This window comes from Penicillium lagena (assembly GCF_028827675.1).
Source record: "Penicillium lagena strain IBT 129212 chromosome Unknown utg000008l_segment0_segment0, whole genome shotgun sequence".
Lineage (NCBI taxonomy): Eukaryota > Fungi > Ascomycota > Eurotiomycetes > Eurotiales > Aspergillaceae > Penicillium > Penicillium lagena.
In genome coordinates, this window is record NW_026623229.1 from 580,142 (window position 1) to 599,322 (window position 19,181).

Consider the following 19,181-nt stretch of genomic DNA (forward strand, 5'->3'; position numbering starts at 1 on the left):
CAACTCTCCATCAAACCTATCACCTTTAGGAAACATTCCGAAGAATCGTTTACGCAGTTGCAAGACCCGCTCACTTCCAGCACCCAAGCACTCACAGCAACCAGGTGTCGACCAGAATCTTCCGTTCTGCAGACCGTTGAGGCAATGTGCAAACGTCGCATTTGCAAGTTTGTTTTGGCAACTGAGATTCTTGGGGAAGCATGCCGGAAGATGATGCTAGCTGCTTATATATATTTAGGAGAATACAAATACATTCCTCTTAACTATGGCGAGGATCTTTGGCGAAGTCGAAAGGTAGCTAACTATGATAAGCACCTTCTTTCTAATCTACTAATTAAGGTAGTAGGTAGGTTGGTATTCAAGCTAGGATACCTTAGGATAACCAGGGCAGAACATATCTGGTGGCTTAGCTTTGGCTGCATTTGGAAGTATCTCCCAGTGCACGTTCTGAAGCCGTGGGATTGAGACTTCCGCTCTACATATTGCGGTATACGCAATTTTGTATAGATCGAAGTAATTTGACGAAACTACTGCCGAAGACAAGGACGTAAAATTCGTCTCAAGGATAGTAAACTTTTGGTACGCTAAGACATTCGAGCGAAAAATCCATAAGCAAAAAAGGAAAGAAGAGTCTGTGCTCCACAGCTCCGTGTGCGCCATGCTGGGTAAGGTAAATGTGTTAGAAAGGAGAGATCCAAAGTGTAGTGGTGTTTCAAGCGTTGGGAGTATGAATGGCAGCAAAAGAGGTAATTCAAACCAGGCCGTCTACCTTCTCCCAAGCCTGTTTATCCCAATGTGAACGGGCGCCCATCTAATCATCAAACTTGAAGGATTTGCCTCCGGATATATCGATAGGGCCACCACGGTAGGACCCGCGCTTCTTCTTATTCTTCTCCTTGGTGAAGCCCTTGCCACGAGTCACGGACAAATCATTGAAGGCACGGTCCGCATAGGCGTACGAGATATAGTCGTTCGAAGGGTGGTCGTGGGGCAGGGCACTCAGTGCAGCGAGAGGGGTGGGACGGGCGCCAGTGTGCTTCTTCTTCGCAAAGCCGCTTCCAGGAGCTGGGCTGGCGTTCGAAGAGGACGAAGAGAACTGAGCGGCCCTGGAGGGGTGCACATGGTTGTCTGGCGACGCCCCAAGAGTGGCACTGGTGTCGGACTCGTTGGGCACAAGGGACACACCGCCGGTCTTCTCGTTGGCGGATTTGTAATCGCTATCATCGGAATCGCTGCTGCTGCTGCTGCCGGACTCAGGAAGTGGGGTCTTCGTGGCTTGTTTCAAAGTCTTGGAGTTGGCTTTCTTGGTAGCCTTATCGGACTCCGATAGCGATGAATCAGACGAGGAATCAGAATCAGAGCTGGAGGATGAGTCGCTGTCCGAGCTGCTGGATGAGGAAGAGGACGAAGACGAAGACGAGGAAGAAGACGAGGAAGAAGACGAGGACGAAGACGAAGATACTTTCTTGGCAGGGATCTTGGCCTTCTTGGTCTTGGGGCTGTCGTCTTCCGAGCTGGAGTCCGTACTCGACTCGGCCTTCCGCTTCACGCCAGCCGCCTTCTTCGGGGTAGGAGCCGGAGCAGGGGCCGCCGGCTCTTCTTTCTCATCGTCAGCATCACTGTCGGAGCTGGACGAGCTGGACGAGCTGGACGAGCTAGAAGACGAAGGGGATGATGAGCGAGTGGGCTTGGGCTTGGGAGCATCTTTCATATCGACGTCCGAGTCCGAGTCGCTGCTATCACTCGAACTGCTGGAGCTGCCGCTGTCCGAGTCACTGGAGGAGCTGGACGAACTGCTGCTGGAGGACTTCGTGGTGGTCGCGGGAGAATCCTTCTTGTTGGTATTGTTCTCCCAGCACTCGAAAATCTCTAGCAGCGACGGGGCCTTCAGCAAGTCGGGCTTGTTCTGCTTGCCGAGTTCCTTGAGGAATGCTTCACTAGCACCGGAATAGCCATTGTTGGACAGAAAAGCAGCAACCGCAGCAGCCAGCTGAGGAGGAATCGCCTTTGACTTCTTGGGGGTGGCCTGCAGGAGACGGACATCATCAGTTGAAAGTTCCACTGCAGATCATGGCATGTTGAAAAATGCGGGCTGCATACCTTCTTGACCGTTTTCTTGGGGGCTGGGATTGCGCCCATGCTGTCGAATGGATGGGGAGGGTTGTCTCTCTGATATGTCAGGAAGACAGGTATGAGGTGATTGGAGAATGAGAGAGCAAGAGGAGGGTGACTGTTGTTTTGTGTTGGAGGACCGAGTGCCAGGAACAAAAAAAAAAAAAAAGCCAGTATAGCCAAGGCGGTGGGAGTGAAATCAACCATGATTGGCTTGGTTAAAAATGGTTTAGCGTGATGAACAAGATGGCACGTGATGATCATTGTGTACAAGAGGACGATTCGAATACATAACAAGGACATCGTTCATGGGACTGTTTTTGCAACGGACCAAAGCAACGATAATAATCCTTGACATTGAGCAAATTGAATCAAATATTGTCTGCTCGGTCTGAAGGGATGTAGGTGGGATGATGGACGAGAATCATCTGCCGCCCCAAGGACACTCCGCCCTTGACCCCCCAAAACAACGGGAATGAGCTAATCCTCTGCTCTGCTTCCCCCAGCGGCCGCCTCTCTCTTTCGTCACACACCCCAACCACCTGCGGGCCCAGTCTCTTTCTCCGCTGCCATGAATGGTCGCGACCGCAGTCGTGGTGTGACGTCTAGTCATGCCTCGGACGGTCGCAATGGCTCCGCCGATGCCTCCATGTCACGGGCTGAGAAGTTCGAGGACGAGAAGAAGCGCATTGTCCAGAGCTGCTACTCCAAGAAGGATAGTGATGGCACTTGTACGAGCAACCCTTCCCCCCGACTAGACTGATCCCTGTGCTTTACGCGAAAGGGGATGGATGGCGACACATGGCACGGAGATGTGCAGCTAGCTCCCTTGAAACCAGCCAAGCTCCGGCCCGTCCACGTTCACCCCGAGCCACTGAAGATGGACCTGCTAATACGATTTCCCTCTTCTAGTGGTCGAATCCTATATCACCCACGTCCGAATCACCGAGGATTCCCAGTATCCCTCTGCCCCTGCCCCTCCGAGCTCGGCTACCGAGAACAAGAAAGCACGGGTCATCATAGTCTCGGTACGGAGATCGGGCAGAGTGCGCATGCACAAAGCCCGCGAAAACAATGACGGAACGTTCTCCATCGGCAAAACATGGATGCTCGATGACCTCTCCTCAATTCAATCCTACAACGCCTTGATCCCGAAAACCCCGACCGAAGCTCAGCACAAGGAGTGGGCATCAAATGTTGGGTTCGTGGTGACGGTGGGAAAACCATATTACTGGCATGCCCGGAGTTCCAAGGAGAAGGAGTTTTTCATTGGCAGTTTGGTCAAAATCTATAAGAAATACACCGGTGGCAAGGTTCCGAATCTCATTGGATTTGACGACAGGGAACGACAACTGCTCGCAGGAGGTGCGCCGTCAGCGCCATCGGCGCCACCAGTTCCGCCAGGATCAAGGGGTGGTGATGGATCCGCGCCTCCGCTATCCAAGTCTGCCCTTATGAGCCGTGATGTCAGTCGCGATTTGACTCGTGTTCCAAGTCGTGATGCGAGTCGCGATGGAAGTCGTGCCTCGAGTCGTGATGGTTCCCGAGAAGTTAGCCGCAAAGTATCTCAAGATCCAACTCTCCGAGTGCAACGAAGCCGTGACCAGCTCTCCCAACCATCGACCAGCCAAGGCAACCTTTCTATCTCTGAGTCAACTTCAATCCCGCCATCTACTATTGTATCGGGTCAAAGGGATCTACCGCCGTCTCGTGGCAATGATGTTCCCGCAGTTGTTGTCCCTGCCTTGTCAGCGGAGTCAATAAGCAAAGAGTCAACGTCTCCTGCTGCCGCCGAAGAAAAACGCCCATCTACCTCGTCACGAGCCGAAGAGCCCGTCCAGATGCCGCAACCGTCTACTTTCCAAACAACCCAAGCTGTCGGATCTACCACGCCAGGGGCCAGACACGATAATCTTCGACCAAGCGTCGGTCCCGCACCCGGTCCCCTTCCCACTCCCACTATGGTCCAACAGACATCCTCTCAGAGTCGGGATACGTCAGATACCACCGACATTGGATCAAGAGAGCCCTCTAAATCAGCCATACCCGATGCACGTTATTCTCTTGCACAAGTTTCAGATCCCGCCGTGGCAGCAGCTTTCCTGGCTGCTGGATCGCCTGTGGAAGCACGCAAACGTCCAGTTGAATTGTCGGCTGGCTCTCCTGCAACCGCGGCTACTCCAGCTGCACCTGCTCCGGCTTCTCCCTCGGCAGTTACTCCAGCTGCGCCCGCTCCGGCTTCTCCCCCTCCTGTCACTCCAGCTGCACCTGCTCCAGCTTCTCCATCTACAATAGCGCCGTCTATAAAATCTCCTACTTTGACAACGCCCACTTCAGCAACGGCACCTCCAGAATCGCCTGTCGAGGATGTTCCCGAAGCACACCGCCCCGGCCTGGGGCCGATGGTGAAAAAGAAGTCTGCGAAAGATATCGCCGGCGCTTTCCGAAAGGCTGCTAACGCCTATGGTGCTTTCAAGCCAAGACCTGGTGGGGCTGGTGAACGACTGCTGGCAGCCGCAAAGAAGCCACAGGAACCCGAAGCCGCCGAGCCAGATGGCATTACCGGCGTTGTCCCCGCTCCGTCATTGACTCGGTCCGGCACCGAGCCAAAGAGCCCGGTTGCTGAAACAGCAGACAGAGAGCTGTCTGCCCCAGACAAAGATGCAACTCCCATCGTCGAGGTTACCCAGCCTGCATTAGGGGAGACTGCGGTGGCTGCTGCGGTGGTCGCCGAAGAATCCAGAGATACCTTCCCAGGTACTGTCAGGGTTATCACGGACGACCGTTCCAGAACGCCATCGCCGTCAGGTCAGGGACGTCGCCGAAGACGCCAAGACAACACGCTCAAGTACTGCCAAGCCCTTGGAATTGAAATCGGCATTCTTGATGGGCGCGCCATTGATTTCGATGATATTCTCTCCGAGCTTGGCTGGAACGGGCGATTATCTGATGAAAAGAGGATCGAGGATCTCGAAGCAGATGTTCGTCGCGAAGTTGGCCGTGTTGAGGCCGTCAGCTGGCTAGGAAATCTTGAACAGCAAGATGGAAAAGTGGAGCAACTTGCCAAGTTAATTGACAAGACGGTCGAGGAGTGCGAAGAGCTGGATGGTCTGTTGACATTGTACTCGCACGAATTGAACGTAAGTGATGACTTATCGAAATATCTACCCTTGCTAACCCTAACCAGACTCTTCATGACGATGTGGCATATATCGAGGCGCAGGGTCAAGGTTTGCAAGTGCAAACAGCCAACCAGAAGCTACTCCAGAACGAGCTACAGAATCTTTTGAAGACGCTCTCCATCTCCGGTAATGAATTGCGGCCACTGAAAGAAGCTTCGCTGAGCAATCTTGACGGGTTGAGGGAGACGGAAGGTGCACTTGCGATTCTGTACAAGGCGATGGTCATGATCGATTCCGATATTGGGCAAAACAAAAAGCGCTTGGTCGACAGTGCGGGCGACCGTGGCGGCGTCGGGGTCTATGCTAATACGGATATCGGTCAGATGCGTGCAATCAAGGAGAAGAAGGAAGAATACCGCTCTGCGGCCTCAATGTTCCTCGGGCGATTCAAGCAATTCATGAGTCTGGCTTTCAAGATGGCGGAACAGAAACGAGCAGACGCTCTGGCACATGCGTCCAAAGACCCCCTGAAGCTTAACAGCTCGGCGCGGGGGCACTTCCGTCGGGAAGTTTGGATGTATCATACCCTTATGCTTTTCGCCAGAGAAATCAGTATGCCGGAATGGCAAGGCTTGGTCGGACTCTACGAACAGCAGTCCAAGCCATCTTACCAGAATGAGTTCCGAGAGAATAACCTGGCCTGGAAGAAGTCGGCTCGCAAACCGACGCTTGACGAGCAGGAACTGCTCTTTACCCACCAAGAGAAGGAGAAGGAAGGTGAGGGTATCACCATGGCCGCACGTAAGCTGACCGTGCGACGCGGCAAAACTGTTCGAGCCGCGACCGGCCTCCGTCTGTCTTCCAACGACAAAAAACGTGGAGGCAAAATTGAGCCGTGTGAGGCGTTTGCCGGCACGCTGCGGGAGACGCTGAACATGATTGCCGAGGAACAGGACTTTGCCGTGCAATTCTTCCATCTCGATTCTCTCGCCACCGCTGATTTCACTGATCTGGTTGCTTCTACAACCCCGGATGCCCGTGAATGTCCGGACTTCTCTAAAAGACATCCGCACGATCCAGACAGGGCGATGTCGAAGCGAGTCGAGCACATCATGGATGAGATTTACTCATTCTGGCCGACCGACATGCAGAACCTCATTGATTGGGCTGTCCACGACGATCCTATGTATGTCTTCCGATTCGTCCTCTTCCCACAATCACTGACCTTTTTTTTTCCATAGGCAAGGAATTGGCATCCTGTTTGGTCTGGAGTCTGCCATGACTGATTTGGATGACACTAATCAAGAGTTCATCCTCCACGCTCTCCAAAAGCTTCACTCCCGTTTAATGGGACTCTTCAATCGCTTCGTGGACGAGCAGATCCGGGGCATCGAGGACACCAAGGTGAAGATCAACAAGCGCAAGGGCGTGATTTCCTTCATGCGGGTCTTCCCCCATTTCTCCACCGCGATTGAGAATATGCTGAATCACCCATCCGGCGAGTTCTGTGACGTCCGGATCAGCGTCAACGATGCCTATGACCGCATCAATCGTGCCATGTGGGAGTCTCTCAAGTTCATTGCCAAGGAAGCGCCCGGACAAGTCGCCGGAGTGTCCGCCGCGGCTGGCGACCCAGAGGACAAGGAGGCCCTGAACTACCACATTCTCCTCATCGAGAACATGAACCATTACGCGGAAGAGGTGCTCGTGCACAACCTGCCCGTGCTCGAACGCTGGGTCGAGCGGGCCATCCGGGACTACGAAGAGCACATGAAGCTCTACCTCGACGCCGTGATCCACCGCCCGCTAGGTAAGCTCCTCGACTTCCTCCGGTCCGTGGAGGGCCTCCAGGAAGCGAACAACAATGCCGACATTGCCGCTCGCTCCAGCCACTCCCGCGCGGTCGCGAAGAAGGTTCTCTCGTCCTACGACTCTAAGGAAATCCGGCGGGGCATCGAGCTGCTCAAGAAGCGCGTCGAGAAGCATTTCGGCGATGCCGACGACCCAGGACTCAGCCGCAGCCTGGTACTCAAGGTACTGCGGGCATGCGAGGCCCGGTACGAGGATGCGTACGATCGCACCAAGCGCATCATCGACAGCGTGTACGAAGGACAGCTGGAGCTGGAGTGGCGCAAAGAGGAGCTGCAGACGATGTTCCGGAAGTAGTGTTTTCTTTTCTTCTCTTTTTTGTTCCTTGGATCTGTATGCTCTGTTCTGCCGCATGGGTTGGGTGGTTCATCAGGAGGCGCATTGGGGTTTCGCATGTCTGTCTACCTATACGCATATATCCATGATCATTGTTGTAGTCTAATTTACGTACTCCGTGTTTGAAATCAATAATTACATAGTAACTCGATTCACGGACCCTCCATTGGCGAACCGGGCTGAAGGGCCCACTGGTTCGAGGCCATCGAGTTCGTCGGCCGTTCAGGGGCAGCTGCTGGTCTGTGCTGGGCGACTCGAACCGTTGACAAGGTAATAGATACATGGAGGTATCATCTGGAAGACGACCTACTACTATCGTTAATGCGCCAGCCAGCAGTTGCGGTAGCTATCCTCCCACTGAAACGCGCCGCCTTGCCAATCCAACCAGCGACTCCCTTTTTTTGGGAGGCACGGGTTGCGTGCGTGTGGGGAAAGAAACGAGCCGGATCGTGATTTTCTTTCTCTCTTTCTTCTTCTTCTCTTTCTCGACTACCTAATCTCGTCGCCTGCGCGGCTTTCTCTCTATCTCTCTCTCTCATTGAATTCTCTTTTTATTGTCTTTTTTCTTTCTCCTCGTCCCTCCCGGATCCCTCTCTTTTTCAACTATACGGTGAGTGCCGCACAACCCTTGGTCTCCACTGCGATCTCGTCTCCACCGAATGTTCCCAAGGGGCTGCGACGACTCGATTCCACGGAGCGCACGATTGGAATTGGTGCTGCGCCTTCCATCACCGTCGTGCTCTTGGTCCCGTCACTGCTCTGTCTCAACCGCTTCGGCGCCGGGAATTTTGGCCCCCCTGGAGTCCTTGAGATTGTGTGCTTCTTCTGTGCGCCTCGCCTCCTAACCATGTATCTTTAGATCTGGCCGGACGCACATTCTTCTTCTTTTTTACAGACGGCGCCCCGGATCCAACGAGCCAAATTCCTCCGCCACTGCATGTCGCGTTCCATTGACACCCCACGAACATTCCTCGCATCTCCTCCCCGCGTCTCCCTTGCCTCGAATCTCGCGATTGGATCCTCCCACAGCATTTGCGGGGAATTGGCCCGTTTCGAGTCCGTTTTCTGGAAGTTCTAGAAAGACACCCTCGCAGCCATGCCCTGGCGGCCGCTGCCTCGCATTGCCTTTGCGGTGGCCATATACCCCTTCCATCCGTCGTCCCCAGACGATCTCCCCCTGGAACTCGGAGATGAATTGTATATTATTGAGCAAGGCGGTGCAGATGGCGAGTGGTGTCGCGGCTACCTCGTGGCTCCGCCCTCGCTGCTGGCCGGTTTGACGAGCACCAAGGGCCAGACACTGGAAGCCCGTGTGTTTTCCGGCATTTTCCCGCGTAACTGTGTGGAGATCCGAGAAGTGCTCGGTGACGGAGCGGAGGGCTACAAGGGCGTCAACGGTGACCGGAAGAGTATCGATGGACTGACCTTGCCGGGCGGAGACGCCGACATCGTGTCCCGGAGCAGTGCGGCGTACTCGCTGAATGAGTCGCAGGCTGGCGTCGAGGTGTCGGACGTGGTGGTCGCGAAAAAGGGCAAACCGGCGCAAATCGTCATCCACAAAATGGAGGAGCCAGATCTGGCAAGTCCACGATCCATTCGAACTTTCAAGACCGGCTCGGTCCCGCCTACCCCGTTTACCCCATTTACCTTTGCTCCTCGCGACCCGAGTGCGCCGAAGCCTGCTGCCCCGGTGCCCATGCTCAAGATTGGTGACGAAACCCCGACCTCACTCACGGAGCCTCTGGTAGATGAAATCGCGTCCTGTCTGCGCGAATGGCACTCGACCAATCTGCACGAGCTGCTTCTGGCTCGTCAATACGATGTGTTGGAGGAAATGACGACCATTGTACAGGAATTGGATTTGGCACGGCGACAAATGCTGCATAACGTCCTGACCGGCCAGGAGAAAAAAGCCCTGCGTGATGAAACCGTTTGGAAATTGGTCAAAGCCAACAAGATGCTCTCGAAAGATGTGATTGTTCGGGACCCAGAAGAGAGAGGCCGTCTTCTGACTGGCGACGATTCCGCCATTCAACTGGCAAAGCTGCAGTCGGAGATGAGCATGCTCGAGAGTCAGCCCATCCAGAATTCGGATGCTACGGCTCTGCACCATCTGCTGCTTGAAATCAATGCGGTCTCTGGCAACGCCCCGGGCCCTGTGACTATCGCTTTACAGCTCTATTCTCGGACGGACTCCGGTCCGCTGAGCCCGTTGTCAGAAGCTTATACATTGGACATTCCGTCCCCTGACAAGTTTATCAGTATGACCCAGAGCAACAAGTTGAAGACCCTCTTCACGGAACTGGCCTCGACAGATATCGGGGATGGATCGACTAATGGACCGCAGCTGTATCTGGTGGTTTCTGTGCGCGCCCAGGAGTCGCGTCCAGTCGCTGGTGCCGTTCCCCAGCCTCGCACCTCCACATCGAAAGAGGCCCAGGCCGCCCCAAAGGGAGCCAATTCTGGAAATGTCCAGCCTTCAGCCAAGGGAAGCTTGAGGACACGGCGCAGCATGATGTGGACTCCCAAATCTCGTGGCGGGCCCGGCCTGGATCAGCCACTGCAGCCGCAACAACAACAGCCCAGACCCAGTACCCAGACAGCCCCCCCTCAATCGAGCAGTTCTTCCACTACAAAGGAACAAAATGCCACCCAGTCCAATCCGTCCAAGGAGACTGCCACGATCCGCACGGTCGGTGTTGGCATTTTGGAAGTATCGCCAATTCTCAAACAAGACAAGGATACGGAGCAGGTGGTCAATATTTGGTCCCCGCCTCGAGAGGGTGATGAAAGTGAAGGCCTCACCGAAGGGTTCGACAACTTGATCCGCACCCTGCTCCCCAGTCCCACGGGCCGGTATATGCGTTCAGACCCAGCTGCTCGTCTACATCTCCATCTGCATCCTTTCGCCAGCAGCGATTTGGATACACTCGTCCGCGAAAATCCCACAATCTTGCACGATGTCGTGCAGACTCCACGCATTGGATTCTCTAAAGCGCCCTCGCGCCCAAGATCCGATATTTACGTGACAATCTCCCAGGCCGTGTTCCCCACAGACGCCCTCTTGTCGCATCCCTCAGTTGGTCAAATCCCTCTGCAGCTGCTCACTGGGCTCCATAATCTTCAACTCACGCTCGAAGTGCGCAATGCATCCGGGGCGCGTGTCGAACGATGCATTTTCCCATCATCTTCCACCACTTCACATACCGCCTGGCGCACTACGATCGCTGAACGGGGCTCACCATGGAACCAAACAATCCGTCTCAATGTCCCCACGGAGCAGATTCCTGGCTCTCACATGGTCATGAGCGTCGCTGATGCTCCGGAGTTCCCCTTTGCTCTTGCTTGGATGCCTCTTTGGGACCAGCAGGCTTTCATGCGGGATGGTCGTCATTCTCTTCTTCTGCATGCCTATGATAAGCAAACCTCGAGCATCGAGAATGGCAAGGGTGCCTATCTGAATCTCCCATGGAGTGCGCTTGGCAAGAACGAGTCTGCCAAGGACGAGGCGGTTACGGGACCATTGGCCACCCTCTGTCTTGAAACTCACTTGTGCAGCACGGAATACTCCCAAGACCAGGCCATTCTGGGTCTGTTGAACTGGAAAGAACGGCCAGTGGAAGAAGTACTTGATACCCTGAAGAGGTTGCTCTTCGTGCCCGAGATCGAAATTGTCAAACAACTCAGGGGCGTATTCGACGCACTGTTTGGGATCCTGGTCGAGAATGCCGGTAATGAGGAGTATGAAGACCTGATTTTCAACGACGTGGTCACTGTCCTGGGTATTGTTCATGATCGACGTTTCAATCTGGGCCCCCTGGTCGACCACTACGCTGACGATCAATTTAACTTTCCTTTCGTCACACCGTGCCTCATTCGGAGCTATCTGCGTCTTCTGGGCTCGACAGATGATGCCCGGCAATCCCGCAATCTTCGTGCTGCCTTCAAGGTTGGCCGTCACCTGCTGAAATTCATCATCAACGCTCGTGGGCAGCAAAAGCTCAAGGAAGAAGGCATTGGTATTACTACAGTCCAGTCCACCTTTAACAGGGATCTGCACACAATCTTCAAGTCTCTTGAGTCTTTGATGAAAAACCCCTCTCCAGCCCTGGTGGGGAGCAAGACACTGGTGGTCCAGCATTTCCACACCTGGCTTCCCGAGCTCTCAAAAGTCTTTGAACGTGATGAGATGATTATGATTGCCCTCAGCTTCATGGATTCATGCAAAGATGTGACGGGCATGCTTGTTCTTTACAAGCTGGTGCTCATCCAAAACTACACTCAGTTCGAGATCTTTGCCTCGGGAGAGGAACGACAGACCCTGATCTCCAGCTGTGTGGGCTGGCTGGCACCGTACTGGGGTTCAACGGGAAGTGTCTCTGATCTGTACCGCGACCAAGTCCGACTGAGCAGTGCCATCGTCGCTCGCTTGCTCAGCCAACCCGATCCTCAACTGTACGACTTCATGCCAAGCATCGTGGCCTCATACTGCGCTATCGCGACGGAGGGCGTGGATGAAACTGAGTACCTCTCCTTGCTGTTCAGCAAGTCTTTCCCTTTCCAAGTGAAAACTTCTCAGACTCCCCAGAGCTTTGACGAGTCCCTCGTCGAGCTGTCTGCGCTCATGGCTGCCCTGGCCAAGATCGTGAACCCGAAGACTCCTTCTCTCCAGGAATTGGAGCTCGCAACCTTCATCGCACAGGCCCTTGAAGCACACAATTCAATTCTGAACTGCGAGGCCTATCCCGAGAACTGGTTCAGCATCCATGTCTACAACCACCGTGCGACTGTCAAGAGTCTTGAACATCTTGCCTTGCTGTTGATCGACAATTTCATCCCTGCCCCCGATGAGGCAGACAACTTCGACACGAAGCTCTGGGAATCGTTCTTTACAACCCTACTCAAGGTTATCTCTAGCGACGCGCTTGCTCTGGAGACGTTCCCCGAGCAGAAGCGACGCGCTGTCTGGAAAATTGCTGGGGATGTGCGCGAGCAAGGCGCCGATTTGCTGCACAACGCCTGGGAGGCGATCGGTTGGGAGACTACCGATGAAGAGAGAGAGAAGTACAGACTGAAACGGCTGGGTGGTTACCAAGTGCAATACGTCCCCGGTTTGGTGTTTCCGATCATTGGGCTGTGCCTCAGCATGCATGAGGGTCTTCGTCATGTGGCTGTTCACATTCTTCGGACAATGATCCTGAGTGAGTGGGAACTGAACGAGGATATCTCTATCATCGAGACCGAGATCATCTCCAGTCTGGATTCTCTCTTCAAGTCCAGGCACATGGGTGAGGACATAAGCCACAAGGTCTTCGTCGGCGAGTTGATGGACCTTTTCGAAAACGAAACAACATCCGATGAAGGCTTGTCAAACGCCCTCAAATCCCTCATCTCGACAGTTGACGAGCTGCTTGATCTCTTGGTTGCTTCTCAGAGTGGCTCAACGACACAGAGTCTGCACGCGCTCAAACTCATGGAGTACATGAAGGATATGGGCCGCGAGGACATTTTCATCCGCTACGTTCACGAACTGGCTGATGCCCAGGCCGCAGCAGGCAATCTCACCGAGGCCGGTCTCGCCCTCCAATTCCACGCCGATCTTTACGAGTGGGATATTACCAAGTCTCTGCCCGAGCTACTCACGCCGCCTTTGCCGGCACAAACTCCTTTCGAGCGGAAGGAGGCGCTGTACTTCTCCATGATCCAGCACTTTGAGAATGCCATGGCCTGGGCGCCTGCGCTGGCCTGCTACAAGGAACTTTCCGCTCATTACGAAAGCACCACGATGGATTTCGCCAAGCTATCACGAGCACAAAGTTCCATGGCTCACATCTACGAATCCCTCGCCAAGGACGGCAAACAATTCCCCCGGTACTTCCGCGTTGTCTACAAGGGCCTAGGGTTCCCTGTCGGCATTCGTGAGAAAGAATTCATCGTTGAAGCGTCACCGACGGAACGGATGGCATCCTTCGTGGACCGTATGCAGCGCGACCACCCTACCGCGCAGATCATGTCTTCTAATGGAGAGATCCCCGACTATGAGGGCCAGTTCCTTCAGATCAGTGCCGTCGGCGCCCAGCGCGAGATATCCCACCCTGTCTACCAGCGATCCAAGGTGCCTGGCTCCGTTCGCGAACATCTCCTGGTCTCCAGCCCGTCTCGTTTCTCTGCTACTTCCCGGAGACACACGGGCGGCTCGGACGTTCGCGAGCAGTATGTCGAGAAACTCATTTTCACTGTTGCCGAGCCGTTCCCCAACATCCTGCGTCGGAGCGAGATCGTCTTAGTTCAGGAGGTTACCCTGTCGCCCCTGCAGACTGCTATCGAGCGAACTTGGCGCAAGACGCAAGAGCTGCAGATTCTGGAACGTCGCGCGGCTGATGACAACAACTTGGCGAATCTGACCGAAGCCCTTGAGCAGCTCCTGGACCAATCGTCTTCATCCTCCAACTGTGTGGCCCTGTATCGCAAGTTCCTTTCTGGTCCACAGGGAGAGAAACGCAAATCCATGGCCGAAGAGGAGGAGGATGAGGCTGAGGGAGATTCTGAGGCTGCAAATGAAGATGATGAGGAAACGATTGAGCCTGTTGATCCCATGGAGAACGCACTTGCCGTTGCCCTCATCGACCATGCCCTGGCCATCAAGCATGCCCTATCCCAGTACCAGCGGCCTGCTCAGCACGCCACCCAGTCCGAATTGATGCGGCGTTTCGAGGACGTATTTGAGCCTGAGCTGGCGTCTCTGGCCTCTTCTCCCCCTGAGACGGACATGACGACACCAACCCAGCCAACCGGTCAATCTCCCACGCCGATGGAGCGGCACCAGAGTGTCAAGCGCTCAACCAGTCCGGAGCAAGAGCCGATCCGGTCATCTCGTGGAAAGGGCCACACGCGCAAGCGTTCTGACCGGCAATCCGTCAGCCATCGCATCAGCGTGATCAACCCGTTCAAGCGCTCTAACCACGGCGGATCCAATTCCATCTTCACTATCCAGCCGTCCGACGGCAAGGCCACTGGCATCTCCAGCGTTGGCGATGGCGAGGAGGGCGCGGAGGACGACGCCGACACCATCCACAGCCGCGCGACCAGTCGCTCGCGCGGAGGCGGCAGGAGTGAGAAACGGCGCAGCTTCTTCGGCGGCGACAAGCTGCACAAGCACGGCTCCACGCCATCCGTCGCCAACGCAGATGAGGCGCAGTCTTCGCCGTTGAAGAGCCAAGCATCGCGCAGCCAATCGCGCGACACCGCGGGCCACGACAACAGCCGCCGTCGCTCGGGCTCCCAGCCACCCGGGCCTGCGACGAACGGCGGCCCCAAGACCGGCGGCTGGTCCACGCTGCCCTCGACGCGCGATTATTCCCGTCCAGTAACGCGCGACAGCATTACGGCGCAGTCGCCCTCGACCACAAACGGCACGGCAGCCCTAAGCCAGCCCGCAGCGGTCAATAGCAAAGACCCCACTGTGCGAGACTCGATGTTCCGGCGATTCAGCCTCCTCAAGGGCGTCGGCCGCAAGAGCAGTCGCATGGACTTCCGCGCCAACGGCACTTTACCGGAGGAGTAATTTTTGTCTATCCTTTGATGTTTCTTTTTGTCTGTCCGGTATCTTTGCCCGGCTCTCTCTTCTTGATCTGTGATTTATTACAACTACTTATACCTATCTTCCCTTCTTTGATGTGATTTGCCTGTGGACCAGGTCTTGTTGTTTCTTCTTTTTGCTGCTTGCGGTGCTGTGAGGTAAATACCAATTATGAACTATAGCTTTTGAGTGCCTCAGTCCAAATCCATAGAGTGTCCCATAGCTTCGTCACATCAAAGTGGCAGTGCAAGGGCTTGGCGAGCATCCGAGCCAACCACATCTCCCCATAACAGTGGACCCCCCTCATCCTCTCCGACACGCCCAAATTCCGGATCCATCGCCCCGTTACAGCTGTTTCCACGGATCCGTGGCTGGTGAATTTCCAATCGAAAGAACCCAGACTGAGAGAGCTTGGCAGCCATGAGTAAGTACCTAGTTCCCCTCTCTCCCTCTCCCTAGTTGCTGCTCGACTAACCGTGTCGCGTGCATAGCTTCCTCGCCCAGTTTCCGCTCGCAATATCGAAGCTACAGCTTCGGTCCGGGACGGAGAATGTCCTCTCACAAGAATGGCCCCGGGGAGCGCACTGCCTTGCTGGGTAGCAGCACCAGCACGCCTCGTTCCCTCTCAGGCCTCTCGGGCCATGAGCATACCGAGCATGGCCAGCACCATCACCATCCCCAGGACAATCGCACCTGGGGCCGCTGGCCCATGCAGGTCGTGCGTCTGACCTGGCTGACCCTCGTCCGGGACTATGTGAACCTCCTGCTCATCTTTGTCCCCTTGGGCATCATCGCGGGCGCCCTGCACTGGGACCCCGCGGCTGTCTTCACTCTGAATTTCTTTGCGATTATCCCCCTCGCTTCGCTGCTCAGCTTCGCTACTGAGGAGCTGGCTGCGGTTATGGGGCAGGCTCTGGGCGGTCTGATGAATGCGACGTTCGGGAACGCCGTGGAGTTGATTGTCAGCATCATTGCCCTCAAGGACCACCAGATTCGCGTGGTCCAGGCCAGCATGCTCGGCAGCATTCTGTCCAACATCCTGCTGGTGCTGGGTTGCTGCTTCTTTATCGGCGGGCTCCGGTACCCAGAGCAGACCTTCAACAGCACAGTGGCTTCAACCATGTCGTCGCTGATGACCATCGCGTCCGCCTCGCTGATCATTCCAGCCACCCTCTACGCCGCCCTGTCCCACTCCAAGGCCAGCGCCGAGAAGAACATCCTCATTCTCTCGCACGGCACCGCCATCATTCTCCTCGTCCTCTACGTGATGTACCTCTACTTCCAGCTGCGCTCACACGCCCATCTCTTCGAAGAGACCAATGCAAGTGACACCGAGAATGCCGACGGTTCCGACGCAGAAGAAGAAGAGCAGCGGATTCTAAGTCCCCTAGCCGCCACCGTGGCATTGATCCTTGTGACAATCCTGGTTGCCATCTGCGCTGACTACCTAGTCGGCAGCATCGACAGCATCGTGGAGAAGACCGGTATGAGCAAGACGTTTATCGGGCTGGTACTGATCCCCATCGTGGGCAACGCGGCCGAGCACGTCACCGCTGTCGTCGTCGCCTACAAGGACAAGATGGATCTGGCCATCGGCGTCGCCATCGGCAGTAGCTTGCAGATCGCCCTCTTCGTCACTCCTTTCCTGGTCATCCTGGGCTGGATCATGGATATCAATATGACACTGCATTTCCAGATCTTTGAGACGGTTGCGTTCTTTATTGCTGGGCTGGTGGTTACGTTCCTTATTCAAGATGGTAAATCCAACTATCTGGAAGGGGGTATGTGCTTGGGCATGTACCTGATTCTGGCGTTGGCCTTCTACGTCTACCCGGATGACGCTACGGATAGTATTGGCGTGCTGGGCTGGCTGTCCAACTGATGCTCTTTCTTGTTTATTTTTGTGTGGCCGTGGGTTCTGCTGGGCAGTGACCGTGTCGGGGCTGATCGCTGCATTTGTCCATTGTACCTATGAACCATTTTGTCTGACTTATGTACATGTCTGGCGCTTTCATTGAATTTCTTGTGTCTAGGTTCTGATCAACTTTTCCCCAAGGATAGAATTCATTGATCAATTTACGATACATCGCCGTTTGAATCTCCGTCGTAGTCATACTCTTTAAGAGCCCTACGATAGTCAGATCTGAGAATCACGGATGTAATGCACAAGTTCTCTCACAGTCCATGAATAGCTCTGAAGAATTCAAACCGGAGAGACTCATGATCCGGAGATGTGGATTCATTCTGAGAAATGGAGTAGCGAGTACATCATTCATCACCTCACCCACTAATCACATCCCGCTGCTGCTAGTCGTCAGCGCCTATAGCACATCACCTTGGTCGATAAGCTCGACCCCCACGCGGGAAAGTAGAGAGATGACATGGACAGGGACATTCAAGCTCGCTAAATCTTTGGTTGCTATCACGCCGTTGTTGCCTTAGAATTCTTCAAATACTGTCTCAACTTCAAAAAATTCCAACGAAACCTTGCCCAAGTGGTCAGGTCGCTGATACCAACGGCAGGCCTTTACAGCAAGCCCGAACTAGTTATTTGATTTTGACATCTGTTTCTTGTGAACTTAACTCAAGATTCCGCCTTTCCTTGTAGAGAGCGACGAGAACTTCATATCTAAATAAGTAGTCGAACGTACATGATATACTTCGATCGTCCTAAAGAAAAGCCACAGCGAGGTGAAGAAGACACAAGGATGTGCTTTAAGTATAGAATATATCTAGAAGGACCTAATGGCACAGAGAATTCTATTATTCGTATACACCCCGTTCGTTCACTTGTTCAATCCATGACCTCAGCGACCGGCGTGGTTCGCACTGCTGACTCAGCCCGAAAATCGCAGTCTCTCCGCCGCAACAACTTGATTCCCACGCCCAGCACATCGGTCTCTCAGAGGGTTCTGTTCTCATACAATGCCAGCCCGACTCAATCTCTGCACAGCTCAAAAGGCGATCTCCGCCTTCCGCCTTCCGCCCCTCGCCTCTACGCGGAGTCTCACAACCCACGCCCGATTCCGTGCCGTACAGTCGACGGCTCCCCTACAGAAGCGATGGAACTCGTCGCGGAATGACACGAAGGATCTGCCGGAGAGGCCGAAGGGTCCCTCGGAAGACCCGCTGCCGGATGTTAGCGAGGAGGCGGCGGAGATTGACCGGATCATGAACAAGGAGAAGCGGTGTGATGGGCAGCCGGCGAGTCCGGAGTTGGAGCAGGGGACGCCTGTTTCTGAGGTGAGCAAATTTCCCGTCCCATCTCCACGGGTGTGTATATGCTAATAGTGTTGATCCGAGCAGATCTTCTCGCGCGACAAAGAGGCCATGAAGCACATGCCCAAGGTGATCCAGGACCAGGTTAAGAAGAACGGCGGCTCGCGCTCCTTCTCGACCTCAGCGCGCAGCCGGTTGCCGGATCTTCAGGAGACCAACAACGCTAGGGAGGACCCGTCCATCGCCATGGTGGCCAGCATGATTGAGCAGGTCACTGAGCAGGCCCAGGGGCAGGGAGCCGAGACGCACTCGGGCCTCAAGTTCGATCCGCCCGTATCCCCAGCCAATACCAAGACGCTCAATTTCCGCAAACGCTACGATACCCTGCAGGAACAGTTCACCAAGATGATTATGGAGGATGGGAAGCTGAGCCGCGCGCAGAAGGTCATGGCCTCCATCCTGGACCAGCTGCGCACCTCACCCGCTCCCCAGGTGAATGCTCGCCGGCGTCTACTCGGCGCACCGCCAGCTCCCCAGCTGCCCCTCGACCCTGTGCTCTATCTGACCTTGATTGTCGACTCGGTGGCCCCGCTTTTCCGTATTCGCCAGCAGAAGGGTCTGACCGGCGGTGGTACCGCTGTGCAAATCCCTCACCCGCTGACACTGCGGCAGCGCCGCCGGTCGGCTATCAAGTGGATCATTGATGCCTCTGACAAGCGCCGGGATACTCACCTGGCTCAGCGGATTGCTAACGAGCTATTGGCTGTCGCTGAGGGCCGCAGCGGTGTCTGGGAGCGCCGGGACCAACAGCACAAGCTGGGTATTGCCGGTCGGGCGAATCTGGGACTTGCTCCGCGTCGGCGGTGAATTCTTTTTGGTTTCCTTTTGTTTGGGTCTGGTTAGGATCTGTTTTGTGAGCCCTCGTTGCATCTGTATATTTACTT

At 54.9% G+C, this 19,181-nt stretch overlaps 5 protein-coding genes across 5 annotated transcripts; 3 read left to right on the top strand and 2 right to left on the bottom strand.

Annotated features, from left to right (window-relative positions):
* Positions 1-811: 811 nt before the first annotated feature.
* Positions 812-2,139, bottom strand: N7510_010793 (nucleolar and coiled-body phosphoprotein 1 family protein; the record flags this gene model as incomplete). The annotated part of the gene is made up of 2 exons (XM_056982718.1): positions 812-2,026; positions 2,101-2,139. 2 exons carry the CDS (start codon positions 2,137-2,139, stop codon positions 812-814), a joined length of 1,254 nt encoding a protein of 417 aa, XP_056828212.1.
* A 544-nt stretch (positions 2,140-2,683) lies between these two features.
* Positions 2,684-7,400, top strand: N7510_010794 (GTP-Rho binding exocyst subunit SEC3; the record flags this gene model as incomplete). The annotated part of the gene is made up of 4 exons (XM_056982719.1): positions 2,684-2,843; positions 3,025-5,252; positions 5,300-6,420; positions 6,476-7,400. 4 exons carry the CDS (start codon positions 2,684-2,686, stop codon positions 7,398-7,400), a joined length of 4,434 nt encoding a protein of 1,477 aa, XP_056828213.1.
* Positions 7,401-8,042: 642 nt separating this feature from the next.
* Positions 8,043-8,288, bottom strand: N7510_010795 (uncharacterized protein; the record flags this gene model as incomplete). The annotated part of the gene is made up of 1 exon (XM_056982720.1): positions 8,043-8,288. One exon carries the CDS (start codon positions 8,286-8,288, stop codon positions 8,043-8,045), a length of 246 nt encoding a protein of 81 aa, XP_056828214.1.
* Positions 8,289-8,535: 247 nt separating this feature from the next.
* Positions 8,536-16,900, top strand: N7510_010796 (guanine nucleotide exchange factor DCK1; the record flags this gene model as incomplete). The annotated part of the gene is made up of 2 exons (XM_056982721.1): positions 8,536-14,999; positions 15,478-16,900. The coding sequence occupies 2 exons, from the start codon at positions 8,536-8,538 to the stop codon at positions 16,898-16,900; spliced, it is 7,887 nt and encodes a 2,628-aa protein (XP_056828215.1).
* A 1,043-nt stretch (positions 16,901-17,943) lies between these two features.
* Positions 17,944-19,104, top strand: N7510_010797 (mitochondrial 37S ribosomal protein uS7m; the record flags this gene model as incomplete). The annotated part of the gene is made up of 2 exons (XM_056982722.1): positions 17,944-18,261; positions 18,322-19,104. 2 exons carry the CDS (start codon positions 17,944-17,946, stop codon positions 19,102-19,104), a joined length of 1,101 nt encoding a protein of 366 aa, XP_056828216.1.
* Positions 19,105-19,181: the final 77 nt, after the last annotated feature.